The 25,533-nt window shown below is 51.4% G+C and overlaps 1 protein-coding gene across 12 annotated transcripts; it reads left to right on the top strand.

The window, feature by feature from the left end:
- On the top strand, window positions 1–25,328 carry LOC108159724 (ryanodine receptor). Of its 12 annotated transcripts, XM_017293256.2 has the most exons (28): window positions 1–79; window positions 1,901–2,074; window positions 3,703–3,906; window positions 4,229–4,240; window positions 4,883–4,960; window positions 5,029–5,417; window positions 5,482–6,006; window positions 6,077–6,201; window positions 6,258–7,680; window positions 7,748–8,351; window positions 8,533–8,632; window positions 10,615–10,819; window positions 10,884–11,643; window positions 11,701–12,872; window positions 13,139–13,291; window positions 13,371–13,486; window positions 13,567–15,845; window positions 15,917–16,396; window positions 16,648–16,785; window positions 16,968–17,242; window positions 17,315–19,412; window positions 19,607–19,719; window positions 20,484–20,829; window positions 21,015–21,315; window positions 21,629–21,739; window positions 21,796–22,215; window positions 22,287–22,488; window positions 22,552–25,328. In XM_017293256.2, the coding sequence occupies exons 2-28, from the start codon at window positions 2,021–2,023 to the stop codon at window positions 25,232–25,234; spliced, it is 15,366 nt and encodes a 5,121-aa protein (XP_017148745.1). In that variant the 5' UTR covers window positions 1–79; window positions 1,901–2,020; the 3' UTR covers window positions 25,235–25,328. The 12 variants fall into 12 exon arrangements, with proteins under 12 accessions (XP_017148745.1, XP_033246584.1, XP_017148742.1 ...); XM_033390693.1 differs by lacking the exons at window positions 4,229–4,240; window positions 8,533–8,632 and adding an exon at window positions 8,874–8,973 and having other exon boundaries at window positions 22,552–25,234; XM_017293253.1 differs by lacking the exons at window positions 1–79; window positions 4,229–4,240; window positions 19,607–19,719 and adding exons at window positions 20,098–20,207; window positions 20,898–20,918 and having other exon boundaries at window positions 2,021–2,074; window positions 22,552–25,234.
- The last annotated feature ends 205 nt before the right edge of the window (window positions 25,329–25,533 follow it).

Genomic DNA, 25,533 nt, shown 5'->3' with positions numbered 1-25,533 from the left:
TCGTCTTCAGCATTCTGCACTCGTAGTCGCCGTCGTTTGGGGCTCGTCGTCAGTCTAGAGAGTAATATCGACACGAAAAGTAAGTTCGCCGTGGTTCTGCTGTCCCCGTACTGGGCCCCCAGCATCGAGTATAGAATCTATATGTGCGTTCTGTGTGGTGCTGTGAAACTGGGGGAAAAACGTGGAAAATCCATGCTTTCCTTTCGCCAGGCCCCTGCGCATCCGTTTGCCGCATGCCAGAGCCGGTCTCCAGTGCGGACGTTCGATTGATTCCAATTGCATAAGCTTTGCAATTATCATTTTTCCGTATCGAATAAGTAAAAATATGAAAATTTGAGGAAAATTCTGAAAAGTGTTCTAGTTTTGTGCGCTGCCCAGGCCTTTGCGTGTGATATTTTTGGACATGTGTGCGCTCCTCGTCGGCTCTGTGCGCCTTCGGGCGGTGTTCGTGCGGCGGTGAAACCAAAAATAAACACACGACACCGCTGAACGCGAACAATTCGTTGGGAAAACTTAAATTCTACAAGAAAACTAAAGAATCTTTTCTGAAAAACAAAAAAAAACCGCCTCTACTATAACGAAATCCCAAGTGGCGCGCCGGGTTGGGACGTGGGTGTGGGAGCCGCCGGTCTGGCAAAATGGCGGCAGCTGTTTTGGGGCTCCGCGTTCACTGCGCTGTCATCCGGACCCTTGGATTACCAATGGCCACGCAGTGGGGGCGTCCCGACGCGTATGTCGTGTCGTCGCGTTTCGTCTTGCAGACACTATGTCGCCAGTAAAACGAGTGAAAGAAAGTCCTTGGCCCAAGGATAAAACAGCCCACGCACAATCAAGCAATTATTTATGATATACTCCCAAGCCCCATTGTCATGTCAGTCGGGAATTCGATCTGTGAACAGCTGTCAAACGGCAACATGTTGCACAAATAACAAGCACCTGAACCAAATATATCTAAAGATTAGCCATGTCGACCACGCCATTCCGACAAAGTAACTTTGGCACTTACCCAAAAAGAAAAAACACTAGATGGAATGGATTTCGATTAGCCGCAGCTAATATACACTGTACATGTTTAATTTCGCGGACTTTCTTGTCTGAGTGCGCGCCTTTTTCTTTTTATCACCTGATCGCACCAGCTGCTGTGAAGGCACTATCGATAAGAGTGGAGCTTTTGATTATTACAGAATTATTGTTGTAGTACTAGTAGCTTAAAAAACAAATCAATTGTACATATTTATCAGCATATTGTTTACTTAGAAACACTTTATCAGCATATTGTGTATTTAGAAACACTTTTTAGGTTTCGGATCACCAACTATTCCTTATTTGGCTGAGTCTATCGATACACTGAGCTTTGAATATCGTTTAGTCGAAGAAATTAGACAAAATAGCACGATCGGCAATAAAGTAAAGTCTCAAGTGCTACAATGGCATATCTTACCCTAAATTCATACATATTTACATATGTTCGTCTTTCTGAAATCGTGACACACACACACATAACGGTAAAAGTGAGACACGAGGAAAAAATGCGGCGAAAAAATGCAAAGAGAGCAGAGCGAGCACATCAGCTGTTCGTGGAGCGAAACCAAAACAAAGTGTCGAAGAGCCGACTAGTGGTTGTGGGAGCGAGTGAGAAAACAAACGAAAAAGAGAGCTCTGTGCATTGCGTGTGTGCGTATGTGTGGGTGTGTATGTGTGAGTGCAAAAACGAAGCGGGAGAAAGTAACAAACTATGAAAAACATAAAAATGTGCTCGCACGTTTCACTCAAATTCTGACATCCCATGCAAAAATCCACACAACGAATTCTTCGGCGGCGTCATGACGAGAGTGTTTAAATAATGCAACGAGAGAGTAACTAACAAAACAAAACAAACTCAATTTTACTTTTCTTCAAGGAAAAGAAAAGCGATACGAGTGGCTGAAAGGGAAATTCCCAACCAAATTAAATACACTACGCTGCTGGGTTGAACTTGTTTGCCTGGAGGCGCTGCAGTCGTTGGCGTTAACCAAACGAAATGGCTGAAGCGGAAGGTGGCTCCGAGCAGGATGATGTCTCATTCCTGAGAACGGTAAGTAACGGGGCTGGGGGGCGATTGGGCATCCGGAGGTTATGCGGACACTGCCACTGACAGACAATCTGGCCTTAAGGGAGATCATCTAAAATCAATTACGTCCACTCAATAAAATCCATGGGGATTTTTCACAATTGGTATCATAAAATATACGACAAAGCGGCGGCGTCATCGGTGGAAGGGAGTAAGGGAGGAAGGAGTGCCGACCGATGGGCCAATCCATAAAAGATGTTCCGGCCCTCAGTGTATCTGTAATGCATATTTATGGGCGCCCCTAACTTTTGTTTATGGCACGCAATAAATACAAAACTCGAGTCACAAATTCAATCACAGTCACCAAAAGGGGGCCTCAATTTCGGATGTAGCTTTCGTTGAAGCTCATTCTCCACTTTACATAGATTTCTCCCCAGATGTCGGGAGGAGCCGGAGGTCGGAGCCTGGCGATGAACACATCTTCTGCTGACAAATGCTCCTATATATCAATGCCCACAGCTGGTGCTCCAAATGACAGTCATTATGGGGTATAAGTAAATAGTGATACTTCCTGTTCCTGCTCCCCCTGTCCTGTCGTAGTAGCCGAGCTGCCCACCCCCCTTCTGTAAGGGTCAGCAGAAGCGACGACACCTTGCCGCAATAAATAAATATGTTTAAGGGCAAAAGTTGTTGAGATGAAAGTATCCGCAGACACACATTTCCGTATATCAGTCCCTGAATCCCAGACCCCCAGCAGTAATTCAATAAATATGGATGCCGGGGGAATGGTGTCCCTAAGATGTGTTTGTGTCCGCCTTCTTGTTGTTGGAGAAAATTTGCGGTTCCACAAAACCATTGACCGGAAAAGTGCAAGGTTGCAAAAACATTTCTCGGAATCGGAATGAAGTCAAATGCAAATTTCGTCAATGAGCTGCAGTTTTTGGGGCCAAGTCCTTCGCTGTGGGCATTGTGGGCATTGTGGGCGTGTGTGGATGTGGTAAAGTTTAAATTTTAAACAGTTTTATCATCCTGATCATGGAGGACAGGGGACACAGGATAGTAGTGGAAGCTGCTGTGTCAGGGACTCGCTCGGCAGGCACTTCGTTCGGATTTAAATTATGCAAATTGCTCGATTCGAAATCCATTACCGTTCATTTAACTTCGACTACTACACACAACATCACATCCACACATCACATAACCCAAGAGCAACGCAAATCACATCCAAGGGGGTCCGTGGTTCAGGGAACATCCGTGTCCATGTCCGGAGTCCGTAGTCCGGGAGTCCGGGAGTCCTGTCGCTCCCTGCCCTGTCCATTCATTTGCACATTCAGTGCCCTGTAACAATTCCCTCAATTTGCGTGTGCATTGCCTTTGCTTGATCTGGCATTGGAACTTGTCCCCAAAGGGCTCACGTGTATGTGTGTGTGAGGGGGAAAATACCAATTGGTGTTGTGGTTGCTTGCCGGTTGGAATTACTGCCAAAGTCTCATTAAAATTGCATCAGAACTTTAGGCCTCTTAACGACTTAATTGTTACCTAGCAACCGCCAGCCACCAGCCACCAGCCACCAGCCTCCAGCCTCCCATTCTCCATTCTTCACTATCCCCTTCCCTTTCCGAGATTCTACTCACATCTAAATACAATTACAGGAGGACATGGTCACACTCTCGTGCACAGCGACGGGAGAACGTGTCTGCTTGGCCGCCGAGGGATTTGGTAACCGGCATTGTTTCCTCGAGAACATTGCCGATAAGAATGTGCCGCCGGATCTATCCCAGTGTGTGTTCGTCATCGAACAGGCCCTGTCGGTGCGTGCCCTGCAGGAGCTGGTGACGGCGGCGGGATCCGAGACTGTAAGTAAACATCCATCCATTTGTACGCGGTGTATACAGATATTTCATTAGGGACTCTTCCACAATAAACCTCCAAATTTTTACTTTATCCGAACTTATTTTATGTTGTGCTCAGAGATTCATGTCGCTTGTTCTCCTACCTGTTCCACCCCCCCACACATTATAATATAATACTTTGGTGTATTACGGAAATATCCTATTGCATGCTCTCCCTCTCTCTCTCTCTCTGTTCCCTATTCTACCTATTCTTCTACACATTTGTAACCTATCAATTTTTCGTTGTTTTTCAAAATTTGTTCTAAAAAAAACCCCACAAAAACAGGATAGTCAAGTTGTAAGTATACCGTTAAATTCTCCTTCTTCTTTCGCGCTTCTTTTTCTTTCTATCTCTGACTCTCTTTCTGTTTGACTTTCTATCTGTGTCACTTTTGTCCGTGTAATGTCTATAGTGCTATTATCGCTCGCTGTTACTGCTTCTCTTTACGAGAATAATCATTAAGCGCTCTGTCTGTCTCTTTCACTCTCTATAAGAAACAAGAATATGTAGATCATGTAGTAGCACATTTCCTTTAGCAATACAATTCACAACTGTACCACCCCGAAGCGTTCGTAGTGAATGGTTAAACGTGTCCGTAAAGCGCAACATTCGTATCATTCGACGAATGTCGCTAGTGCTATTGCAAATGTGGTACGATAAGAAATATATCATGTTGAAGAGTACTACCCGAGAAAGATGGCATCATTTCTCTGCTTGTACTACCACGTGTTTCGCTAACCCCGTAACCCCACAACGCAATCACATCCTTAATACCCAGTCTAACCCACGAGTAAACGCCTTTGGAATGCCCCTTACCCCTTGCTCACTGTTATGCTGTAGAAATTGCAGATTGTATTGTATTTTCGGCCAAACCCTCAAGCTGTACCCATATACAAGAGGATCTTCAGTCATTAATCAATCATTTCCGATATTCGATAGGGCAAAGGTACCGGATCGGGACATAGGACATTGCTCTACGGCAATGCCATTTTGCTCCGACATCACAACAGTGATATGGTAAGTGCCGCCAGCTCGATGACATTCCTGGTTAAAGCATACCCATAATAACCGTTGAATACTTCCAGTACTTGGCCTGTCTGTCGACCTCGTCGTCCAACGATAAGCTATCCTTCGATGTGGGTCTGCAGGAGCACAGCCAAGGCGAGGCCTGCTGGTGGACAGTGCATCCGGCGAGCAAACAGCGCTCCGAGGGTGAGAAGGTGCGCGTCGGTGATGATCTGATCCTGGTGTCCGTAGCCACGGAGCGGTACCTGCACACGACTAAGGAGAACGAGCAGTCGATTGTGAATGCCAGCTTCCATGTCACCCACTGGTCCGTCCAGCCCTACGGCACTGGCATCTCTCGCATGAAGTACGTTGGCTATGTCTTTGGCGGCGACGTGTTGCGTTTCTTTCACGGCGGCGACGAGTGCCTGACCATACCAAGCACTTGGGGTCGTGAAGCGGGTCAAAAGTAAGGATCTAATCACAAGATATGCGTAGACTACCAGACTTTAATAAAACCCCTTGTCCTCCAGCATTGTCGTTTACGAGGGCGGCGTGGTCATGGCCCAGGCCCGTTCGCTGTGGCGCCTAGAACTGGCGCGTACCAAGTGGACGGGCGGCTTTATCAACTGGTACCATCCCATGCGCATCCGCCACATCACCACTGGACGCTACTTGGGCGTCAACGATAGCAACGAACTGATTCTAGTGAAGAAAGAGGAGGCTTCGATTGCCACGACGACTTTCTGCCTCAGGCAGGAAAAGGACGACGAGAAGAAGGTGCTCGAGGACAAGGATCTGGAGGTGATCGGGTCGCCGATCATCAAGTACGGTGACACCACCGTCATTGTCCAGCACTGCGAGACGAGCCTGTGGCTCAGCTACAAGAGCTACGAGACGAAGAAGAAGGGCGTCGGCAAAGTCGAGGAGAAGCAGGCCATTCTCCACGAGGAGGGCAAAATGGACGATTGCCTGGACTTTTCGCGCTCACAAGAGGAGGAGTCGAAAACGGCGCGTGTCATCCGCAAGTGCAGCAGTCTATTCACTCAGTTTATTACGTAAATATCCCAAGAATATCAGAGAATGCTCTTGAAGTCAATATAATTTCCTGTTTAATCATTTGCTTAGGGCATTGGAGACGCTGCAATCGAATCGCAGGCACTCGGTATTCTTCCAGAAGGTGAACCTCAACGAGATGGTCATGTGCCTGGAGGATTTGATCAATTATTTCTCCCAACCAGAGGACGATATGGGTATGTTGAACCGTTTTTTAGCTGATGGCTCCCCTAATCTCTCCGATTATCCCTAGAACACGAGGAGAAGCAGAATCGCTTCCGTGCCTTGCGCAATCGTCAGGATCTGTTCCAAGAGGAGGGCGTTCTCAATCTTATACTGGAGGCCATTGACAAGATCAATATCATCACGTCGCAGGGCTTCCTGGCCAGCTTTCTCGCTGGCGACGAGACCGGCCAAAGCTGGGACCTCATCTCCACGTACCTCTATCAACTGCTGGCCGCCATCATCAAGGGCAATCACACGAATTGCGCTCAGTTCGCGAATAGCAACCGCCTGAACTGGTTGTTCTCGCGTCTGGGCTCCCAGGCCTCCAGCGAGGGCTCTGGAATGCTGGATGTGCTGCACTGTGTGCTCATTGATTCGCCCGAGGCGCTGAATATGATGCGGGATGAGCACATCAAGGTGATTATCTCCCTGCTGGAGAAGCATGGACGTGACCCCAAGGTCCTGGATGTCCTGTGCTCCCTGTGCGTCGGCAATGGCGTGGCCGTGCGCTCCTCCCAGAACAACATCTGCGACTTCCTGCTGCCAGGCAAGAACCTGCTGCTGCAGACGCTCCTGGTGGACCATGTGGCCAGCATTCGGCCGAACATCTTTGTCGGACGCGTGGACGGGTCGTCCATGTACCAGAAGTGGTACTTTGAGATCACCATGGACCACATTGAGCAAACGACCCATATGATGCCCCATCTGCGGATTGGGTGGGCCAACACCTCAGGCTATGTGCCGTATCCGGGCGGTGGCAAGAAGTGGGGCGGCAACGGAGTGGGCGATGATCTGTACTCGTTTGGCTTCGATGGCGCCTACTTGTGGACCGGCGGGCGCAAGTCTTTGGTGGTGGATGCCATAACCGAGGAGCCGTACATCCGAAAGGGCGATGTCATTGGCGTGGCCATAGATCTGTCGGTGCCCGTCATCACGTTCACTTTCAATGGAGTCAAGGTGCGCGGCTGCTTCCGGGACTTCAATCTGGACGGCATGTTCTTTCCGGTGATGAGCTGCTCCTCGAAGCTGAGCTGTCGCTTCCTGTTTGGCGGCGATCATGGCCGCCTGAAGTATGCTCCACCCATGGGCTTCTCAGCGCTGGTGCAGTGTCTGATGCCGCACCAGATCCTCAGCCTGGATCCGTGCTTCTACTTTGGAAATCTCAACAAGAACGTCTTGGCCGGTCCTTGGCTCATCGAGGACGACACGGCGTTTGTGCCCAAGCCCGTGGACACCTCGGGCGTGACCCTACCCAGCTCTGTGGACCAAATCAAAGAGAAACTGGCGGAGAACATTCACGAAATGTGGGCCCTCAACAAGATCGAGGCGGGGTGGTCGTGGGGCGAACATCGCGACGACTACCATCGCATTCACCCGTGCCTTACGCAGTTCGAGAAGCTGCCGGCAGCTGAGAAGCGTTACGACAATCAATTGGCTGTTCAAACTCTCAAGTGAGGAAGAAATCACTACAGAGATGGTCGACCTTCGCTAACAGTTTGCTTTATTTCCCCCCCGCAGGACAATCATTTCGTTGGGCTACTACATAACCATGGACAAGCCACCTGCCCGCATTCGTCCGGTGCGTCTGCCCAACGAGATCTTCATGCAGGGCAATGGCTACAAGCCAGCACCGCTGGACCTCAGTGCCGTCACCCTCACGCCTAAGCTGGAAGAGCTCGTCGATCAGCTGGCCGAGAATACGCACAACCTTTGGGCCAGGGAGCGCATCCAGCAGGGCTGGACATATGGCCTCAACGAGGACTCGGACAACCATCGCAGCCCCCATCTGGTGCCGTACGGCAAGGTGGACGAGGCCATCAAGAAGGCCAATCGGGACACCGCCTCGGAGACGGTGCGCACTCTGCTCGTCTACGGCTATGTGTTGGATCCGCCCACAGGCGAGGGCACCGAAGCCCTGCTGGCCGAGGCCCAGCGCCTGAAGTTTTCCGCCTTCCGGACGTACCGCGTGGAGCGCAACTATGCCGTGACTTCTGGCAAGTGGTATTTCGAGTTTGAGGTCCTCACCGCGGGACCTATGCGCGTGGGATGGGCGCGGGCCGACTGCTATCCGGGTGCCATGCTGGGCAGCGAGGACACCAGCTGGGCCTTCGATGGACACAATGTGAGTATGGCCCCTCCCCTAGTGGGGGGGATCAGGATCGGGACGGCATCGATGTAAGCTTGTTTTTAGGGCAGTATGCAGGGATCTGCTGCCTTAATACTAGTGCGGGTTAATGCGGGATGCGGGCATTAATGCAATGATCGATTCAAAACCCTCCTCTGAAACCCCCACATGATTATAGGTGACTAAAATGCACGCCGGATCCATTGAGCACTTCGGGGTGCGGTATGAGGCTGGCGATGTCATTGGTTGTTTTATCGATGTCAAGGAGCAAACCATCAGTAAGGACCCATAGAAGCACTGCCAACGTGTGCGCGTGCGCATATCCAACGTTGATTTATTTTTTCGCATTTTGTTTAACTCTATTTTCTTACTTAATCGAAGACTCTTACGTTCTCTTCTTAATTTTGTTCATTTAGCGACACTCTCACATTTGATCATTAACTAAAACCCAACATTCAAACAGGGAAAACAATCACCTATGAAGATTCTATTCTGAAATTGATTCCGAAACCTTTTTAGGAAGAGAAAGTCTATGGTGGCAACAGTGAATCCTTTGGTAAACAGTGCGGACCCGGTGACATAGTTGGGGTCTTTCTCGACCTAGCCGATCACACAATTAGTAAGAACCGAACCACTAAGGCTCTCTCTCTTTCCCTCTCTCTGTACTTTTGTAATGTGAAAGAAACCTCCCACACCCGATTCCCACTTTCTAAAGAATGTATTATGTACTATTCCGTGCTTTTGATATCTACTAAACGTGAAACAGAACGTGCAACCAGAACAAGAAACAGAACGAGCCGAGTGCTGTCGGCCCCAGCACGTTGCCAGCGATGTGGAAGGACAATCAATAGACTATCCCCCCTATGCCCCTAGCAAAACCCCTGCAATTAGCTCCATTAGATCAACATTGAAATCATTCCAGAACAGGTGCCCCCCACACACCAATCAGAGCTCGCAAATACCCTCCAAGACATTTTTATACCCGCTACTCATAGAATATATAGTTTTGTGAGGATGTGTTTCCGACCCCATAAGTCCGAAACGCCCCCTTTGATATGGCTGTGTCTGTTTATCCGTCCGCATGTCCGGCTTCATGAGCGCCTAGTTCTCAGATACTATAGAGGCTGGAGCAACCAAATTCTGTATCTAGACTCCTGTGATATCAAACTTTTACTATTATATTTCCCCCACAAAGTGCGAAAATCGGTGGCATCCACAATTTCAAAGATAGGGTAAACATATCTACAGAATCTTGCAGAATCTGGATCAGATCGGATCCAGATCGCTATATCCATCCACGCGCTTACTCTTTCTCTCTTACACACTCTTCCTTGTGCAGTGTGCGCCCCGTAGCGAAGGGAAGTAGGCCAATAGGCAGAAAGAGGATAGATGGAGTGAATAGTTAACATAAAATAAGTCATAAGATCAAATATACACTGATTCAGTATCGCGTATACATATAAGTAGAGCGGCGTCCCGTGCCGGACCACAACGGACCAACTGGTCAAAAAACCGAATCGAAAATGTCTTCCCATTTTTTCCGTTAAAGAATGGTTTTTTTCTAACATCCTGAAAGTGTTTTTGGTTATTTGCTGGAGCTCTGCCCCCAATGCATTAGTTCATTACCTTTTATAGGCAGCGCTTTTTTATAGTACATATTTTTGATCCCAGAAAACCAAACCCAAGCTCTAACGTTCAGTACATACATATGAAAAGAATGTTGTTACCTTTGAACACCAGAAACGCAAAGCGTGAGAGGAAAGGGCCTGAGTGGCCGAAGGCCTGAGGAGAAGGTGACGACACATCAGCCCATCTAAAGCTTTTTACTCACTCGTCTCTCTCTCTCTCAATTAAACTGCCTGTAATTACTAATCAAAAATTAAGTGTACAATATGTATTTAGCATGAGAGCTAACACCGTAATACTCACTCGTACATTTATCATATAGTATAGCCTGCTTGTGATTTTATATACTGTACTACTACTAGCTTTAACCCAAAACAAAAGTTAACCCAAGCTAAACGCATCAGTCCAGACGTACATAACATTTGAATACTGCAAGGCAAGTCCAAACCTAAATCCAAATGCAAATGCAAATTAATCCGCACGAATATGCTAGAGGAATTTTAATTGCTTGATGGATTCCATTCCCCCTTGGAATTCGAAATAGAACGCTGCCTGCTTCTTGGCTTAGAAGATTGCTAGATTGCTATCCCCCTGCATCCATCCATTAATTAAAATCAATCTGTGTGCTGTGCAGGCTTTTCGCTGAACGGAGAGCTCCTCATGGATGCCCTGGGTGGGGAGACAACCTTTGCCGAGGTCACCGCCGAGGGGGTGGGCTTTGTGCCCGCCTGCACACTGGGCGTGGGCCAGAAGGCACGCCTCATCTATGGCCAGGACGTGGACTCCCTGAAGTTCTTCACGACGTGCGGTCTTCAAGAGGGCTATGAGCCATTCTGTGTGTGAGTAAAATCGAACCCTGCACCCGTGTAGCTCTACATTTACGCATTCCATACATTTAAACAGTAACATGCGGCGGCCAGTGACCCATTGGTATACGAAGGACCAGCCCATTTTCGAGAACACCGAGGAGATGCCCGACTGCCGCATCGATGTGACGCGTATTCCTGGGGGGGCAGACACCCCACCGCACCTGAAGATCTCCCACAACACGTTCGAGACCATGGAGAAGGCCAACTGGGAGTTTTTGCGCCTCTCCCTGCCCGTCACCTGCATGGGGGAATTCATCAGCGAGCAGGAGAAGGCGCGCCGGTGGGAGGAGATTAAGATCCGTCAGTATCGTTTGATGCGCGAGGCCCAGGCGGCGGCTGCCCAGGTGCAAAACGCCCAAACTGCCGCCCACATGGACCACATGCTCACAGGCGGTTTCAACATGAACGACATCAAGGGGCTGACGCGGGGGAACTTTGACGATCACGCGGAGGCCGAGGCAGAGCACATGATGCGTCCACCCCGGACGCCGCGCAAGGGAAGCCTCACCCGCAACATAACCTTCGAGAGCGACATGTCCGCCGCCCTAGACGAAATGCAGCGATCGACATCGGTGCTGGATATGAACGGATTGGGCGAGGAGATCGACGACAAGAAGAAGCGCGGCCGCAGTCCTTTCAAGTTCTTCTCCAAGAAGTCGCGCGATCAGAGTCGCGAGAAAATGGGCTCCAGAACGTTGGATACTTCGCTGGAGCGTCGCAACACGGTGGCCCATGGCCGGAATGTGGTCAACCAGCAAATGACAACCCGCGCCCCAACCCTGCGGCTGAACAATGTGAGTATCGAGAATGGAATGTAAGGATGAAGACAATCTGAAGGAATTGCATTTTAGGCGGAGATCCCATCCAGTCCGGTCCAGCAACAGGCCCAGCAGGGACCCAAGCAGTTGAGCTCCTCGAATCTGGGACAACCGCCGGTGGAGTCGTCGGGCAACGAGATGTTCGACGCCGATTGCCTCAAACTGATCAACGAATACTTTTACGGCGTACGCATATTCCCCGGCCAGGACCCCACGCACGTGTACGTTGGCTGGGTGACGACTCAGTATCATCTGCACAGCCGGGAGTTCAACAAGAACAAGGTGCGCCGGGGATCCGTCTACATCGAGGACGATTACGAGGTGCCCATCGAGCGAATCGATCGCCAGAGCTGCTATGTGGTGCGAGCCGATGAACTGTTCAACGAGGTGACCCAAGACGCCTCCGGCAAGGGTGCCTCCCAGGGCATGTTCGTGGGTTGCTTCGTGGACACGGCCACGGGCATTATTCGGTTCACGTGCGAGGGCAAGGAGACCTCGCACCGCTGGATGATGGAGCCGGACACCAAGCTCTTTCCGGCCATTTTTGTGGAGGCCACCAGTAAGGAGATCCTACAGATCGAGCTGGGTCGCACACCCACCACCCTGCCACTGTCGGCAGCTGTGCTGCCGACCAGCGACAAGCACATCAATCCCCAGTCGCCGCCGCGCCTCAAGGTGCAGTGCCTGCGTCCGCATCAGTGGGCCCGAGTGCCCAACACTTCGCTGCAGGTGCACGCCCTGAAGTTGTCCGATATCCGCGGCTGGTCGATGCTGTGCGAGGACCCTGTATCCATGCTGGCTCTGCACATACCCGAGGAGGATCGCTGCATCGACATACTGGAGCTGATCGAGATGGACAAGCTGCTCTCCTTCCATGCGCACACCCTCACCCTGTATGCGGCGTTGTGCTATCAGTCCAACTACCGTGCAGCGCATGCCCTCTGCCAGCACGTGGACCAGAAGCAGCTACTCTATGCCATCCGGTCGGAGTACATGAGCGGTCCGCTGCGGCAGGGCTTCTACGATCTGCTGATCGCCCTGCATTTGGAGTCGCATGCCACTACGATGGAGGTGTGCAAGAATGAGTATATTACGCCCTTGGGTACCGAACTGAAGGAGCTTTATGCCGATGAAGAGATGCAGCACTCGCTGCGATCCTTGGTCACAGAGTCGGTGCGTCCCCAGCTGCGTATGACGGAAATCACGTGAGTTCTTACCCGTAGTTGCTCCCTGCCCATAGAATATACCTTGCATTGCATTAGATTTTTTTCATGCCTCATTCTACTTTGCATCAAACATTCTTCTTTCAATCAACAAAATATCCTGCTCCTGCATCCAACACACTCTGCACCAACGAACCACTACAATCACTACAAAACCAACAACAACAACAACAACAAAATCCGTGCATCTGATCCGATCCGTCCAGACCCCCTGTGATTGCAACATCTAGTATGCCAAGTGTTTCCAGCGAACCGATCCCCGACATCGACCAATTGTACTCCCCGAAGTTCCCCCTAGAAGTAGTCAGGCAGTTCGTGATGGAGGCCCTCAAAGACGCCGTGGAAATCAATCAGGTGCACAATCGTGATCCGATCGGTTGGACCAACGAGAACCTGTTCCTGTAAGTATATCCCCCATAGAAGCTGCCATAGCTCCAGAAAAGAACTGCCTCATGAAACGATTGCTTCTGATGATTGTAGACCCCTCATTAAGCTCACAGATCGCTTGCTCTTGGTCGGTGTCCTCACCGACGAAGATGTACAGAAGCTGTTGGTAATGGTCGATCCCGAGACATGGGATGCTAAATTCGAGAAAGGTAAGACAACGTCCCGGAACGTCTATTAGTTTCGACTTGATCATTTATGATATGATCTGATCCGATATGATCCCTTTCAGAGGGCAAAGACGAACACCGCAAGGGACTGCTGACCATGAAGATGGCAGAGGGTGCCAAGCTGCAGATGTGCTATCTGCTGCATCATCTGTACGATACCCAGCTGCGGCATCGGGTGGAGAGCATCATTGCATTCTCGCACGACTTTGTGGGCGATCTGCAAACCGATCAGTTGCGTCGTTATATCGAGATCAAACAATCGGATCTTCCCAGTGCTGTGGCGGCCAAAAAGACCAAGGAGTTCCGGTGTCCGCCGCGCGAGCAAATGAATCAGATACTGTGCTTCAAGAACCTCGAGTCCGATGACCAGGACAACTGCACCTGTGGCCTTGAGTTGCGCGGCCGACTGGGCGACTTTCACGACAGCCTCATGCAGAAGGTGTCGCTCAATGCGCTGCAGGAGCCCGACGGTACCGAGAGCGGTACAGCGATCGAGGAGATCAAAACAGGGCCCATCACGAAGATCTATAACTTCATCAATACGGTCAAGGAGCTGGAGGAGGGGCCCAAGGAGGTAGAGGAGCCGGAAAAGAAGACACCCGAGGAGGTGTTCCGCAAGGTTCTCATCAAGCAAATCGTCAGCTGGGCAGAGGAGTCGCCTATCGAGAACCCCAAGTTGGTTCGTGAAATGTTCAGCCTCCTGCTGCGCCAATACGACACCGTTGGTGAGTTGGTGCGGGCGCTGGAGAAGACATATGTGATCAACAATCGAGCGCGCGAGGATGTGGCCGAAATGTGGGTGGGCCTTAGCCAGATACGCGCCCTGCTGCCCGTCCAAATGAGCCAGGAAGAGGAGGAACTGATGCGCAAACGTCTCTGGAAGCTGGTGAACAACGCTACCTTCTTCCAGCACCCCGATCTGATACGCATCTTGCGCGTACACGAGAACGTCATGGCCGTGATGATGAACACGCTGGGACGTCGGGCCCAGGCACAGAGCGACGCACCCGCCCAGCCCGAGGGAGGCGAGGGTGTGCCCTCGAAGGAAAAGGACACGTCCCACGAGATGGTCGTGGCCTGCTGTCGCTTCCTGTGCTACTTCTGCCGCACCGGCCGCCAGAACCAGAAGGCCATGTTCGATCATTTTGACTTCCTGCTGGACAACGCCAACATTCTGCTGGCACGGCCGAGCCTGCGAGGCTCCACACCCCTGGACGTGGCATATTCGAGTCTGATGGAGAACACAGAATTAGCTCTGGCGCTTAGGGAACACTACCTGGAGAAGATCGCCGTGTATCTGTCCAGGTGCGGCCTGCAGAGCAATTCGGAACTGATCGAGAAGGGGTATCCCGATCTCGGCTGGGATCCCGTTGAGGGCGAGCGTTACCTGGACTTTCTGCGCTATTGCGTGTGGGTCAATGGCGAGAGTGTCGAGGAGAATGCAAACCTTGTCATTCGTCTTCTTATCCGTCGTCCAGAGTGCTTGGGACCGGCTCTAAGAGGAGAAGGGGAAGGTCTTTTCCGGGCCATCGTTGAGGCCAATCGCATGTCGGAGCGCATCTCGGATCGTTGTAAAATGCAGGACGAGGCCGAGGGCACCACCATAGCCGGTCTGAATTTTACGCATCCGCTGCCCGAAAGCGACGAGGACGAGGACTACATCGACACGGGTGCCGCCATACTCAATTTCTATTGTACGCTCGTCGACCTGCTGGGCCGCTGTGCCCCTGACGCCTCTGTCATCGAGCAGGGCAAGAACGAGTCGCTGAGAGCTAGAGCTATTTTGAGATCTCTGGTGCCGCTGGAGGACCTGCAGGGTGTGCTCAGCCTTAAGTTCACTCTCACCCAGATGGGGCCCGGCGAGGAGAAGGCCAAAACGGACATGCCCTCCGGCCTACTGCCCAACAACAAGCAGAGCATTGTGCTCTTCCTGGAGCGCGTATACGGCATCGAGACACAGGATCTGTTCTATCGCCTGCTGGAGGACGCCTTCCTGCCCGATCTGCGCACGGCCACCATTCTCGATAAGAGCGACGGCTCCGAGAGCGACATGGCCCTGGCCATGAATCGCTACATCGGCAACTCCATCCTACCCCTCCTCATCAAGCACTCCAAGTTCTACAACGAGGCCGAGAACTACGCCAGCCTCTTGGATGCCACTCTGCACACGGTCTACCGGCTATCGAAGAACCGTATGCTAACCAAGGGGCAGCGGGAGGCCGTCTCCGACTTTCTGGTGGCCCTCACATCCCAAATGCAACCTGCCATGCTGCTCAAGCTGCTGCGCAAGTTGACTGTGGATGTGTCCAAGCTGTCCGAGTACACCACTGTGGCACTGAGGGTAGGTTCAGGATTTGGTTCGGTAAATAGAGATATCCCATATGCTTATACGGCTTCTCTCTGCCTTTACAGCTGCTCACCCTTCACTTCGATCGCTGCGCCAAGTACTATGGGTCGACTCAAGGCCAGGGTTCGTACGGGGCGTCGTCGGACGAGGAGAAGCGCCTGACCATGCTCCTGTTCTCCAACATTTTTGACTCGCTCAGCAACATGGACTATGACCCGGAACTGTTCGGTAAAGCACTGCCCTGCCTCATCGCCATCGGCTGCGCCCTACCGCCCGACTACAGTCTATCCAAGAACACGGACGAGGACTACTACGGCCGCCAGATGGGTGCCCCGGACCAGCCGCAATACGTGCCCCATCCCATCGACACGAACAGCGTCCATTTGGACAACGATCTGAACTCTCTGGTACAGAAGTTCAGCGAGCACTATCACGACGCCTGGGCCAGTCGCCGCCTGGAGGGTAGCTGGACCTATGGCGAAATCCGCTCCGAGAACGATCGCAAGCATCCCCGCCTCAAGCCCTACAACATGCTCACCGAATATGTACGTGTGGGAAACGCATCAAATCAAATCTATTGATTATCCATCATCATCTAATCTGTCGATCCACTGATCGATTCTATTAATCATCTAAAAACTCATCTAATATATATAAATAGATCCGATCTATAATCATCTAATAATCTAATCTCTAATATATATTTATATAATCATGTAATACTTTCACAGATTTATTTAAAATCCGTTTTGTACTGTGTAGAAATATTGAATAATGAAATAATATGCTTTCGCAGGAACGGGAGCGTTACCGTGATCCAGTGCGTGAGTGCCTGAAGGGTCTATTGGCCATTGGCTGGACCGTGGAACACTCGGAGGTGGATGTCCCCCTCAATCATCGTGGATCGACGCGTCGCCAATCGAAGCCTCAGATTGTATGTAGCAGTTTTCCAGCGTTTACCCGACTAATCCATTCCCCCATCTGGCTCCAATCCAACACCAATCTTTCTAACGCCTTTTCCATATTTCCAACATTTCATCATTTATTTCGAATCTGAAACTTCAACCCCGCTCCCTCTGCTGACCACTCCGTTAACAACGATAGCACGATTTTCAGAACGAGGGCAGTCCCTTCAACTACAATCCCCATCCGGTGGATATGAGCAACCTAACGCTCAGCAGGGAGATGCAGAATATGGCCGAACGTCTGGCGGAGAACTCCCACGACATTTGGGCCAAGAAGAAGAACGAGGAGCTCAATGGCTGCGGAGGCGTCATCCATCCACAGCTGGTGCCGTACGATCTGCTCACGGACAAGGAGAAAAAGAAGGATCGCGAACGATCGCAGGAGTTCCTCAAGTACATGCAGTACCAGGGATACAAGCTGCACAAGTGAGTCCCCATCAGCAGGAGATCCATTCCGGTTTACTATAATACCAGCCACAATCCCTAACCTCGTTGTAGACCATCCAAGGGCGGCGCTGTGGAGGAGGGTGGAGCCACACAGGCAGCCGTTGAGCTGAGATTCTCATACTCGCTGCTGGAGAAGCTCATCGCCTATCTGGATAGGGCCACCATTAACATGAAGCTGCTTAAGCCATCGACCACCTTTAGTCGTCGCACCTCCTTCAAGACGGCCACGCGCGACATCAAGTTCTTCTCGAAGGTGGTCCTGCCACTGATGGAGAAGTACTTTTCGACGCACCGCAACTACTTCATTGCCATTGCCACGGCCACGAACAACATTGGAGCAGCCTCGCTCAAGGAGAAGGAAATGGTTGCCTCCATATTCTGTAAACTGGCGGCCCTTCTGCGTAACCGCCTGAGCGCCTTCGGGCCGGATGTGCGCATCACTGTGCGCTGCCTCCAGGTGCTGGTCAAGGGCATCGATGCCAGGACGCTGACCAAGAACTGCCCCGAATTCATACGCACCTCCATGCTGACGTTCTTCAACCAGACGTCCGACGATCTGGGCAACACCATCCTCAATCTGCAGGACGGAAAGTACAGCCACCTGAGAGGCACGCACCTGAAGACCTCCACGTCGCTGGGCTATGTCAATCAGGTGGTGCTGCCCGTGCTGACGGCGATGTTCGATCACCTGGCGGCCTGCGATTACGGCAGCGATCTGCTGCTCGACGAGATCCAGGTGGCCTCATACAAGATACTGGCCGCACTCTACCATCTGGGCACGGACGGGACGCTCACGCACGACCGGAAGTATCTGAAGACAGAGATCGAGCGGCATCGTCCGGCCCTGGGCTCGTGCCTGGGCGCTTACAGCTCCTGCTTCCCTGTGGCCTATCTGGAGCCTCACCTGAACAAGCACAACCAGTACTCGCTGCTAAACCGCATCGCGGACCACTCGCTAGAGGCGCAGGACATCATGGTGAAGATGGAGCAGTGCATGCCCAATCTGGAGACCATTCTCAGCGAGGTGGACCAGTTCGTGGAGTCGGACAAGACGTACAACGATGCACCACACATTATCGACGTCATCCTGCCGCTGCTGTGTGCCTACCTCCCCTTCTGGTGGTCCCAGGGCCCGGACAATGTGAGTCCCACCAGTGGCAATCATGTGACCATGGTCACGGCAGATCACATGAACCCCTTGCTGCGCAATGTGCTCAAGATGATCAAGAAGAACATTGGCAACGACAATGCCCCCTGGATGACCCGCATTGCGGCCTACACGCAGCAGATAATCATCAACACGTCCGAGGAGCTACTGAAGGATCCGTTCCTGCCTCTGGCGGAGCGCGTGAAGAAGCGCACCGAGAACATGCTCCACAAGGAGGATAGCATGCGGGGCTTCATCAAGTCGGCCACCGACGACACCTCCCAGGTGGAGACGCAACTGCAGGAGGACTGGAATCTGCTCGTGCGCGACATTTACTCGTTCTATCCGTTGCTCATCAAGTACGTGGATCTGCAGCGTAACCACTGGCTGAAGGACAACATCCCCGAGGCCGAGGAGCTCTACAACCATGTGGCCGAGATCTTCAACATCTGGTCCAAGAGCCAGTACTTCCTCAAAGAGGAGCAGAACTTTATCTCTGCGAATGAGATCGACAACATGGCCCTGATCATGCCCACGGCCACGCGTCGCTCCGCCATATCGGAGGGCGCTCCCGCCGTCGGTGGCAAGGTGAAGAAGAAGAAGAAGAACAGGGACAAGAAGCGCGACAAGGACAAGGAGGTGCAGGCGAGTCTGATGGTGGCGTGTTTGAAGCGCCTGCTGCCCGTCGGCCTCAATCTGTTTGCTGGACGGGAGCAGGAGCTGGTGCAGCACTGCAAGGATCGGTACCTGAAGAAGATGACCGAGTACGATGTGATCGAGTTTGCGCGCAACCAGCTGACGCTGCCCGACAAGCTGGATCCCTCCGACGAGATGTCCTGGCAGCACTATCTCTACTCGAAGCTGGGCAAGAGCGAGGAGACCGTGGACGAGCAGGCACTGGAGAAGGCGAACGTCAACTCAAACGAGAAGGGCAAAGACAAGACCCAGGAGACAGTGGATCGCATAGTGGCCATGGCCAAGGTTCTGTTTGGCCTTCATATGGTAAGTGCAGGTCCATTAGGCTCTCCAGTATATCTCATTCTTGGTCTCTTGAAATCCCTCTCTCTCTCTCTCAACGACAAACTTTTAATCATTCTATTTTTATTTTCCTTTCGCAACATCAACTACAAAATCAATCTCTCTCTCTCATTTAACCCAAATGATGACCGTATCCGTGTACGAATCGACATTTACAGATCGACCATCCGCAACAGCAGAGCAAGAATGTGTACAGGAGCGTTGTGTCGATCCAAAGGAAGCGTGCCGTAATCGCATGTTTCCGTCAGACATCGCTACACTCTCTACCCAGGTTAATGCCCAGGCGATAAATGGCCGATTGCCGATTGATTAACTCCTTGAATGATCGACTCGCGAGACTGTTGCTATATGTCTCTATATATTGTAATAGTACTAACCAGAGCCTTGAGTTGGATCTGTCCAAAGCCCTACGCTGCCTACCATCATCCATTCGTCTATCATCCTCAATCAGCTTTTTGTTTCGTACTGTTTTTACACCACTAACAACAACAATAACAACTTGACTAATGTGTACGCGCTGCTCTTCTCTAAAATCCATTTGTATTATTGTATATTTTTATGAAAAATGCTTGACCAAATGCTTGTCAAAAAAAAAAATCAAACCAAACGCTCGCTCCAACCACTCCTCCGCTCCACTCTGCACGTTTAGGCAGCCGCCTCCAAGAACAGAACCAAACGCTGGAGTTCAAAGATTTCGGTGGCGCGTCGCCAGGCGGTCATTTCAAGCTTACGCGCCAAGCATCTATATCGCATGAGCAGGTGGTAGACTAGTCGCACATCAAAATAAGTGTTTCATTTATTTTGATCTCTCTCTCTCTCTCTTTTCAATCTCCATAATTTCCTTTCCCTACATTCCCAGAGATCTGCAAAGAGCAGAGGCAGAGGATCACTTGTTCCGTTCTTCGGTTCTTCCATTATTGGTTTACTTTATTTATTTGTCGTTCGTTTACTAATTTGATTTCATTAAAGGCATGCATGCTTGGTCCATCCATGATTGATTGATCCACCCAACTAATGAGCTTTATATTTCGGCAGACATCGCGCTTGCAACATCTTTGCCCGCACCTATCACGAGCAATGGCTGAACGAGGAGAATGTCGGCCAGGAGGTGATGGTGGAGGATCTGACGCAGTCATTCGAGGACTCGGAGAAGTCCAAAAAGGATGAGGAGGAGACCGACAGCAAGCCCGATCCACTCACCCAATTGGTGACCACATTCTGTCGCGGTGCCATGACCGAACGGAGTGGCGCACTGCAGGAGGATCTGCTCTATATGTCGTATGCCCAGATTACGGCCAAGTCCTGTGGCGAGGAGGAGGAGGAGGGCGGCGACGAGGAGGGCGGTGAGGGTGCCGAAGAGGGGGAGGGCACCAGCATCCATGTAAGTACTAACTAACCGATCCTTTTCACTAACAATAAAACTAACCCCTTGGGACATGTCTAACCAAGTGGCGAATGAGGGAATTAATGGTAAGGGAATGGGAATGGGAATGGGGAGATCTTACTAACACCACAACTTTTGTTGTTTGGGCTAATCTCTTTGCTTCGATAACCATCATTCGATAGGAACAAGAGATGGAAAAGCAGAAGCTGCTCTTCCATCAGGCCCGCCTCTCGAATCGTGGCGTTGCCGAAATGGTGCTGTTGCACATTTCCGCCTCCAAAGGTATACCTTCGGAGATGGTAATGACGACACTCAATCTCGGCATCGCCATATTGCGCGGCGGCAACATCGACATCCAAATGGGCATGCTCAATCATCTGAAGGAGAAGAAGGATGTGGGCTTTTTCACGTCGATTGCTGGCCTGATGAACTCGTGCAGTGTCCTCGATCTGGACGCTTTTGAGCGCAACACCAAAGCAGAGGGTAAGTTCCACAGCATCTGGTCTGCCTCCTGCCATCCTTCCTCCTCTTTCGCCTGCTCTTTCTGTGACTTTTGTTTTACTGCTGGGATCGCCGCTCTCGCTGGTGCCACCACATATTCTTCTTAGTTTTCGATATTGATTTGTGTCTACTCTACTTCCTTTCAACCAACTATTCCCCCACCCACCACCATGTTTCGCATGCCAACCACAACCACAACCAAAATCAAAACCAAACCATCCCGATATATCCCCGAATCGTGTATCGTTGTACAAAACACAAAAAAACAAAGAGTATATTCCGAGTGCGGGTGCAGGTCTTGGTGTAGGTTCCGAGGGGGCGGCAGGCGAGAAGAACATGCACGATGCCGAGTTCACGTGCGCACTCTTCCGGTTCATCCAGCTCACCTGCGAGGGCCACAATTTGGGTGAGTCCACAACCATTTACCCCCAGGCCATACCCCGAACCTTTATCCCCTTGCAGAATGGCAGAACTATCTGAGGACACAGGCCGGCAACACGACAACCGTCAACGTGGTCATCTGCACTGTGGACTATCTGCTGCGGCTGCAGGAGTCCATCATGGACTTCTACTGGCACTACTCCAGCAAGGAGATCATCGATCCCGCCGGCAAGGCAAACTTCTTCAAGGCCATCGGTGTGGCCAGCCAGGTGTTTAACACCCTCACCGAGGTCATCCAGGGCCCCTGCACCCTCAATCAGCAGGCTCTGGCCCACTCTCGTCTGTGGGATGCAGTCGGAGGCTTCCTCTTTCTCTTTTCCCACATGCAGGACAAGCTATCGAAGCACTCCAGTCAGGTGGATCTGCTGAAGGAGCTGCTCAATTTGCAAAAGGATATGATCACCATGATGCTGTCTATGCTGGAAGGAAATGTCGTCAATGGTACTGTCGCATCAAAAGGGGACTCAAGTCAAAGTCGATCCACTCTTAAATAATATTTCTTTCACTTTCAGGTACTATTGGCAAACAGATGGTGGACACTCTGGTGGAGTCCGCATCGAATGTGGAGCTGATCCTCAAGTACTTTGATATGTTCCTTAAACTGGCCGACCTCATTGAATCGCCCAGTTTCCATGAGATCGACATAAAGAACGAAGGCTGGGTCACGCCCAAGGACTTTAGGGAGAAAATGGAGCAATCCAAGAACTACTCACTGTAAGGAGAGGGAATCCTTGACTAACTATCGAATTAATGTCTTTCCCAATTGAAATTTTGCAGGGAAGAAATGGATTTCCTTTTGGCTTGTTGCGAACGCAATCACGAGGGAAAGATCGACTACAGAGCCTTCGTGGAACGCTTCCACGAACCATCAAAGGAGATCGGTTTCAACCTGGCTGTTCTGCTGACCAACCTAAGCGAGCATATGCCGAATGAGCCGCGCCTGGCGCGCTTCCTGGAGACGGCCGGCTCGGTGCTGAACTACTTCGAGCCGTTCCTGGGTCGCATCGAGATCTTGGGCAGCTCGAAGCGCATCGAGCGGGTCTACTTCGAGATCAAGGACTCGAACATCGAGCAGTGGGAGAAGCCGCAGATTCGCGAATCGAAGCGTGCCTTCTTCTATTCCATCGTCACCGAGGGCGGCGACAAGGAGAAGCTCGAGGCCTTTGTCAACTTCTGCGAGGATGCCATCTTTGAGATGACCCATGCCTCTGGCCTGATGGCCACCGACGACGGCGGCGGCAACGTGAGGCGCGACACCGCCTACAGTTCGTACATGAGCGAGGAGGAGGAGGAGCGCGCCGCTCGGGACCCCATCAGACGAACCATCACCGCCGTCAAGGAGGGTCTCAAGTTCGGCATCCACATGTTGAGTCCGGCAAACATCAAGCACCAGATTGGCGTCATGCAGACCAAGTCCATCCCAGAGCTGATTGTCGGCTTCTTCAAGATGATCTTCTACATGTTCTACTACACTGGCTATGCCCACTTCTGCGTGGTGCGCTACATTTTTGGCATACTCCTGAACCTGATGCGCGGACCCGCCCCTGAGCAGGAGGATCAGCTGCCGGTGGTCGAGGAGGAGACGTTTGGCAGAGCACTGCCGCCGCTACCGTTGGAAGAGCCGCCTGGGACCGTTCAGGCATTTGGCTTGGACATAAACAAAGAGGACAACGGCGTGTACAAGGTGGTGGTTCATGAATCCCCTGGCAACTCCTCGGTGGAGGAAGGTGGCGAATCTAGCCCCGAGGATGGTGCAGCCATTGCCGGGGAACTGGCCGAGGGCGAGCCCTACCAGGAGCCAATCAGCATTGTAGATCTGCTAGGCGGAGATGCGGCCAAGAAGGCGGCTCAGGAGCGACAGGAGGCGCAAAAGGCCCAAGAGGCGGCGATGGCATCCATTGAGGCCGAGGCCAAGAAGTCTTCGGCAGCCCCACAGGAAACACCCGCGGTGCACCAGATCGACTTTTCGCAGTACACGCACAGGGCCGTCAGCTTCCTGGCGAGGAATTTCTACAATCTGAAATATGTCGCCTTGGTGCTTGCCTTCAGCATTAACTTTATGCTGCTCTTCTACAAGGTCACCTCATTCGAGAGTGAATCCGAGGGCTCTGCCGAGGAGGAGCTGATTCTGGGCTCCGGTTCGGGGGCAGGTGTGGACATGAATGGATCTGGATTTGGAGGCTCTGGCGATGGCGGATCCGGGGACGGGGAAATGGAGGATGAGATACCAGAGCTTGTGCACGTGAACGAGGACTTCTTTTATATGGCGCACGTACTGCGCATTGCCGCGTGTCTCCACTCGCTCGTGTCGCTGGCCATGCTGATCGCCTATTACCACCTGAAGGTGCCGCTGGCTATTTTCAAGCGTGAGAAGGAGATCGCCCGACGACTGGAGTTCGATGGCCTCTTCATTGCCGAGCAGCCGGAGGACGATGACTTCAAGTCGCACTGGGACAAGCTGGTCATATCGGCCAAGAGCTTCCCGGTCAACTATTGGGACAAGTTCGTCAAGAAGAAGGTGCGACAAAAGTACAGCGAGACGTACGAATTCGACTCCATCTCAAATCTGCTGGGCATGGAGAAGAGCGCATTCACGGCGCAGGAGAGCGAGGAAACGGGCATCTTTAAGTACATCATGAACATTGACTGGCGCTACCAGGTGTGGAAGGCGGGCGTCACATTCACGGACAACGCCTTTCTCTACTCGCTGTGGTACTTTAGCTTCTCGGTTATGGGCAACTTCAACAACTTCTTCTTCGCTGCCCATCTTCTGGATGTGGCCGTCGGCTTCAAGACACTGCGCACGATCCTCCAGTCGGTCACGCACAACGGCAAGCAGCTGGTCCTGACCGTGATGCTGCTGACCATTATCGTCTACATCTATACGGTAATAGCGTTTAACTTCTTCCGCAAATTCTACATCCAGGAGGAGGACGAGATGGTGGACAAGAAGTGCCACGACATGCTGACCTGCTTCGTCTTCCATTTGTACAAGGGAGTGCGAGCGGGCGGAGGTATTGGAGACGAGATTGGCGATCCTGTCGGGGACGAGTACGAGGTGTATCGCATCATCTTTGACATCACTTTCTTCTTCTTCGTCATCATTATCCTGCTGGCCATCATCCAGGGTCTGATCATTGACGCCTTCGGCGAGCTCCGTGACCAGCTAGAGTCGGTCAAGGACAACATGGAGTCCAACTGCTTTATATGTGGCATGGGAAAGGACTTCTTCGACATAGTGCCGCATGGCTTCGACACCCACGTCCAGAAGGAACACAACCTGGCCAACTACATGTTCTTCCTGATGCATTTGATCAACAAACCGGACACCGAGTACACCGGCCAGGAGACGTACGTGTGGAATATGTACCAGCAGCGCAGCTGGGACTTCTTCCCGGTGGGTGACTGTTTCCGCAAGCAATACGAGGACGAATTATCTGGCGGCGGCGGTGGCGGTTAGCCGCTGTCGCCAGCATTCCTACCAACTATCTGATCGCTTTCTGGGCCCAAGTCGGTCCAAGGACTCGGCATCTAATTTGTATCTACTACTTACTACTCTACTGATTCGTTTGGTACTTTGATATCATCTGGAATTTGTTACCTAGTCAACTTTATAGATGTAATTTAAGACTTGCATACATACATATGTGCATATGCAATGTACCCCCACACAATTATTTGAACATACGAGTAATACATAAATGTACAACTATCTATGTGTACGTATGTAGGTGGGAGACGACCTTTTTTCCAAAAGAT

The sequence above is a fragment of the Drosophila miranda genome, chromosome 3, assembly GCF_003369915.1.
Source record: "Drosophila miranda strain MSH22 chromosome 3, D.miranda_PacBio2.1, whole genome shotgun sequence".
Classification (NCBI taxonomy): Eukaryota; Metazoa; Arthropoda; class Insecta; order Diptera; family Drosophilidae; genus Drosophila; species Drosophila miranda.
This window is presented reverse-complemented; position numbering and strand designations above follow the sequence as displayed.

Excerpts from the sequence above, each read along its gene's own strand:
- LOC108159724 (XM_017293246.2), top strand. The coding sequence starts at position 2,021 with ATGGCTGAAGCGGAAGGTGGCTCCGAGCAGGATGATGTCTCATTCCTG. Across the intron at positions 16,397-16,647 it reads ACAACATGCTCACCGAATAT|GAACGGGAGCGTTACCGTGA; the intron begins GTACGTGTGGGA and ends ATGCTTTCGCAG. Across the intron at positions 17,243-17,314 it reads CAGGGATACAAGCTGCACAA|ACCATCCAAGGGCGGCGCTG; the intron begins GTGAGTCCCCAT and ends ACCTCGTTGTAG.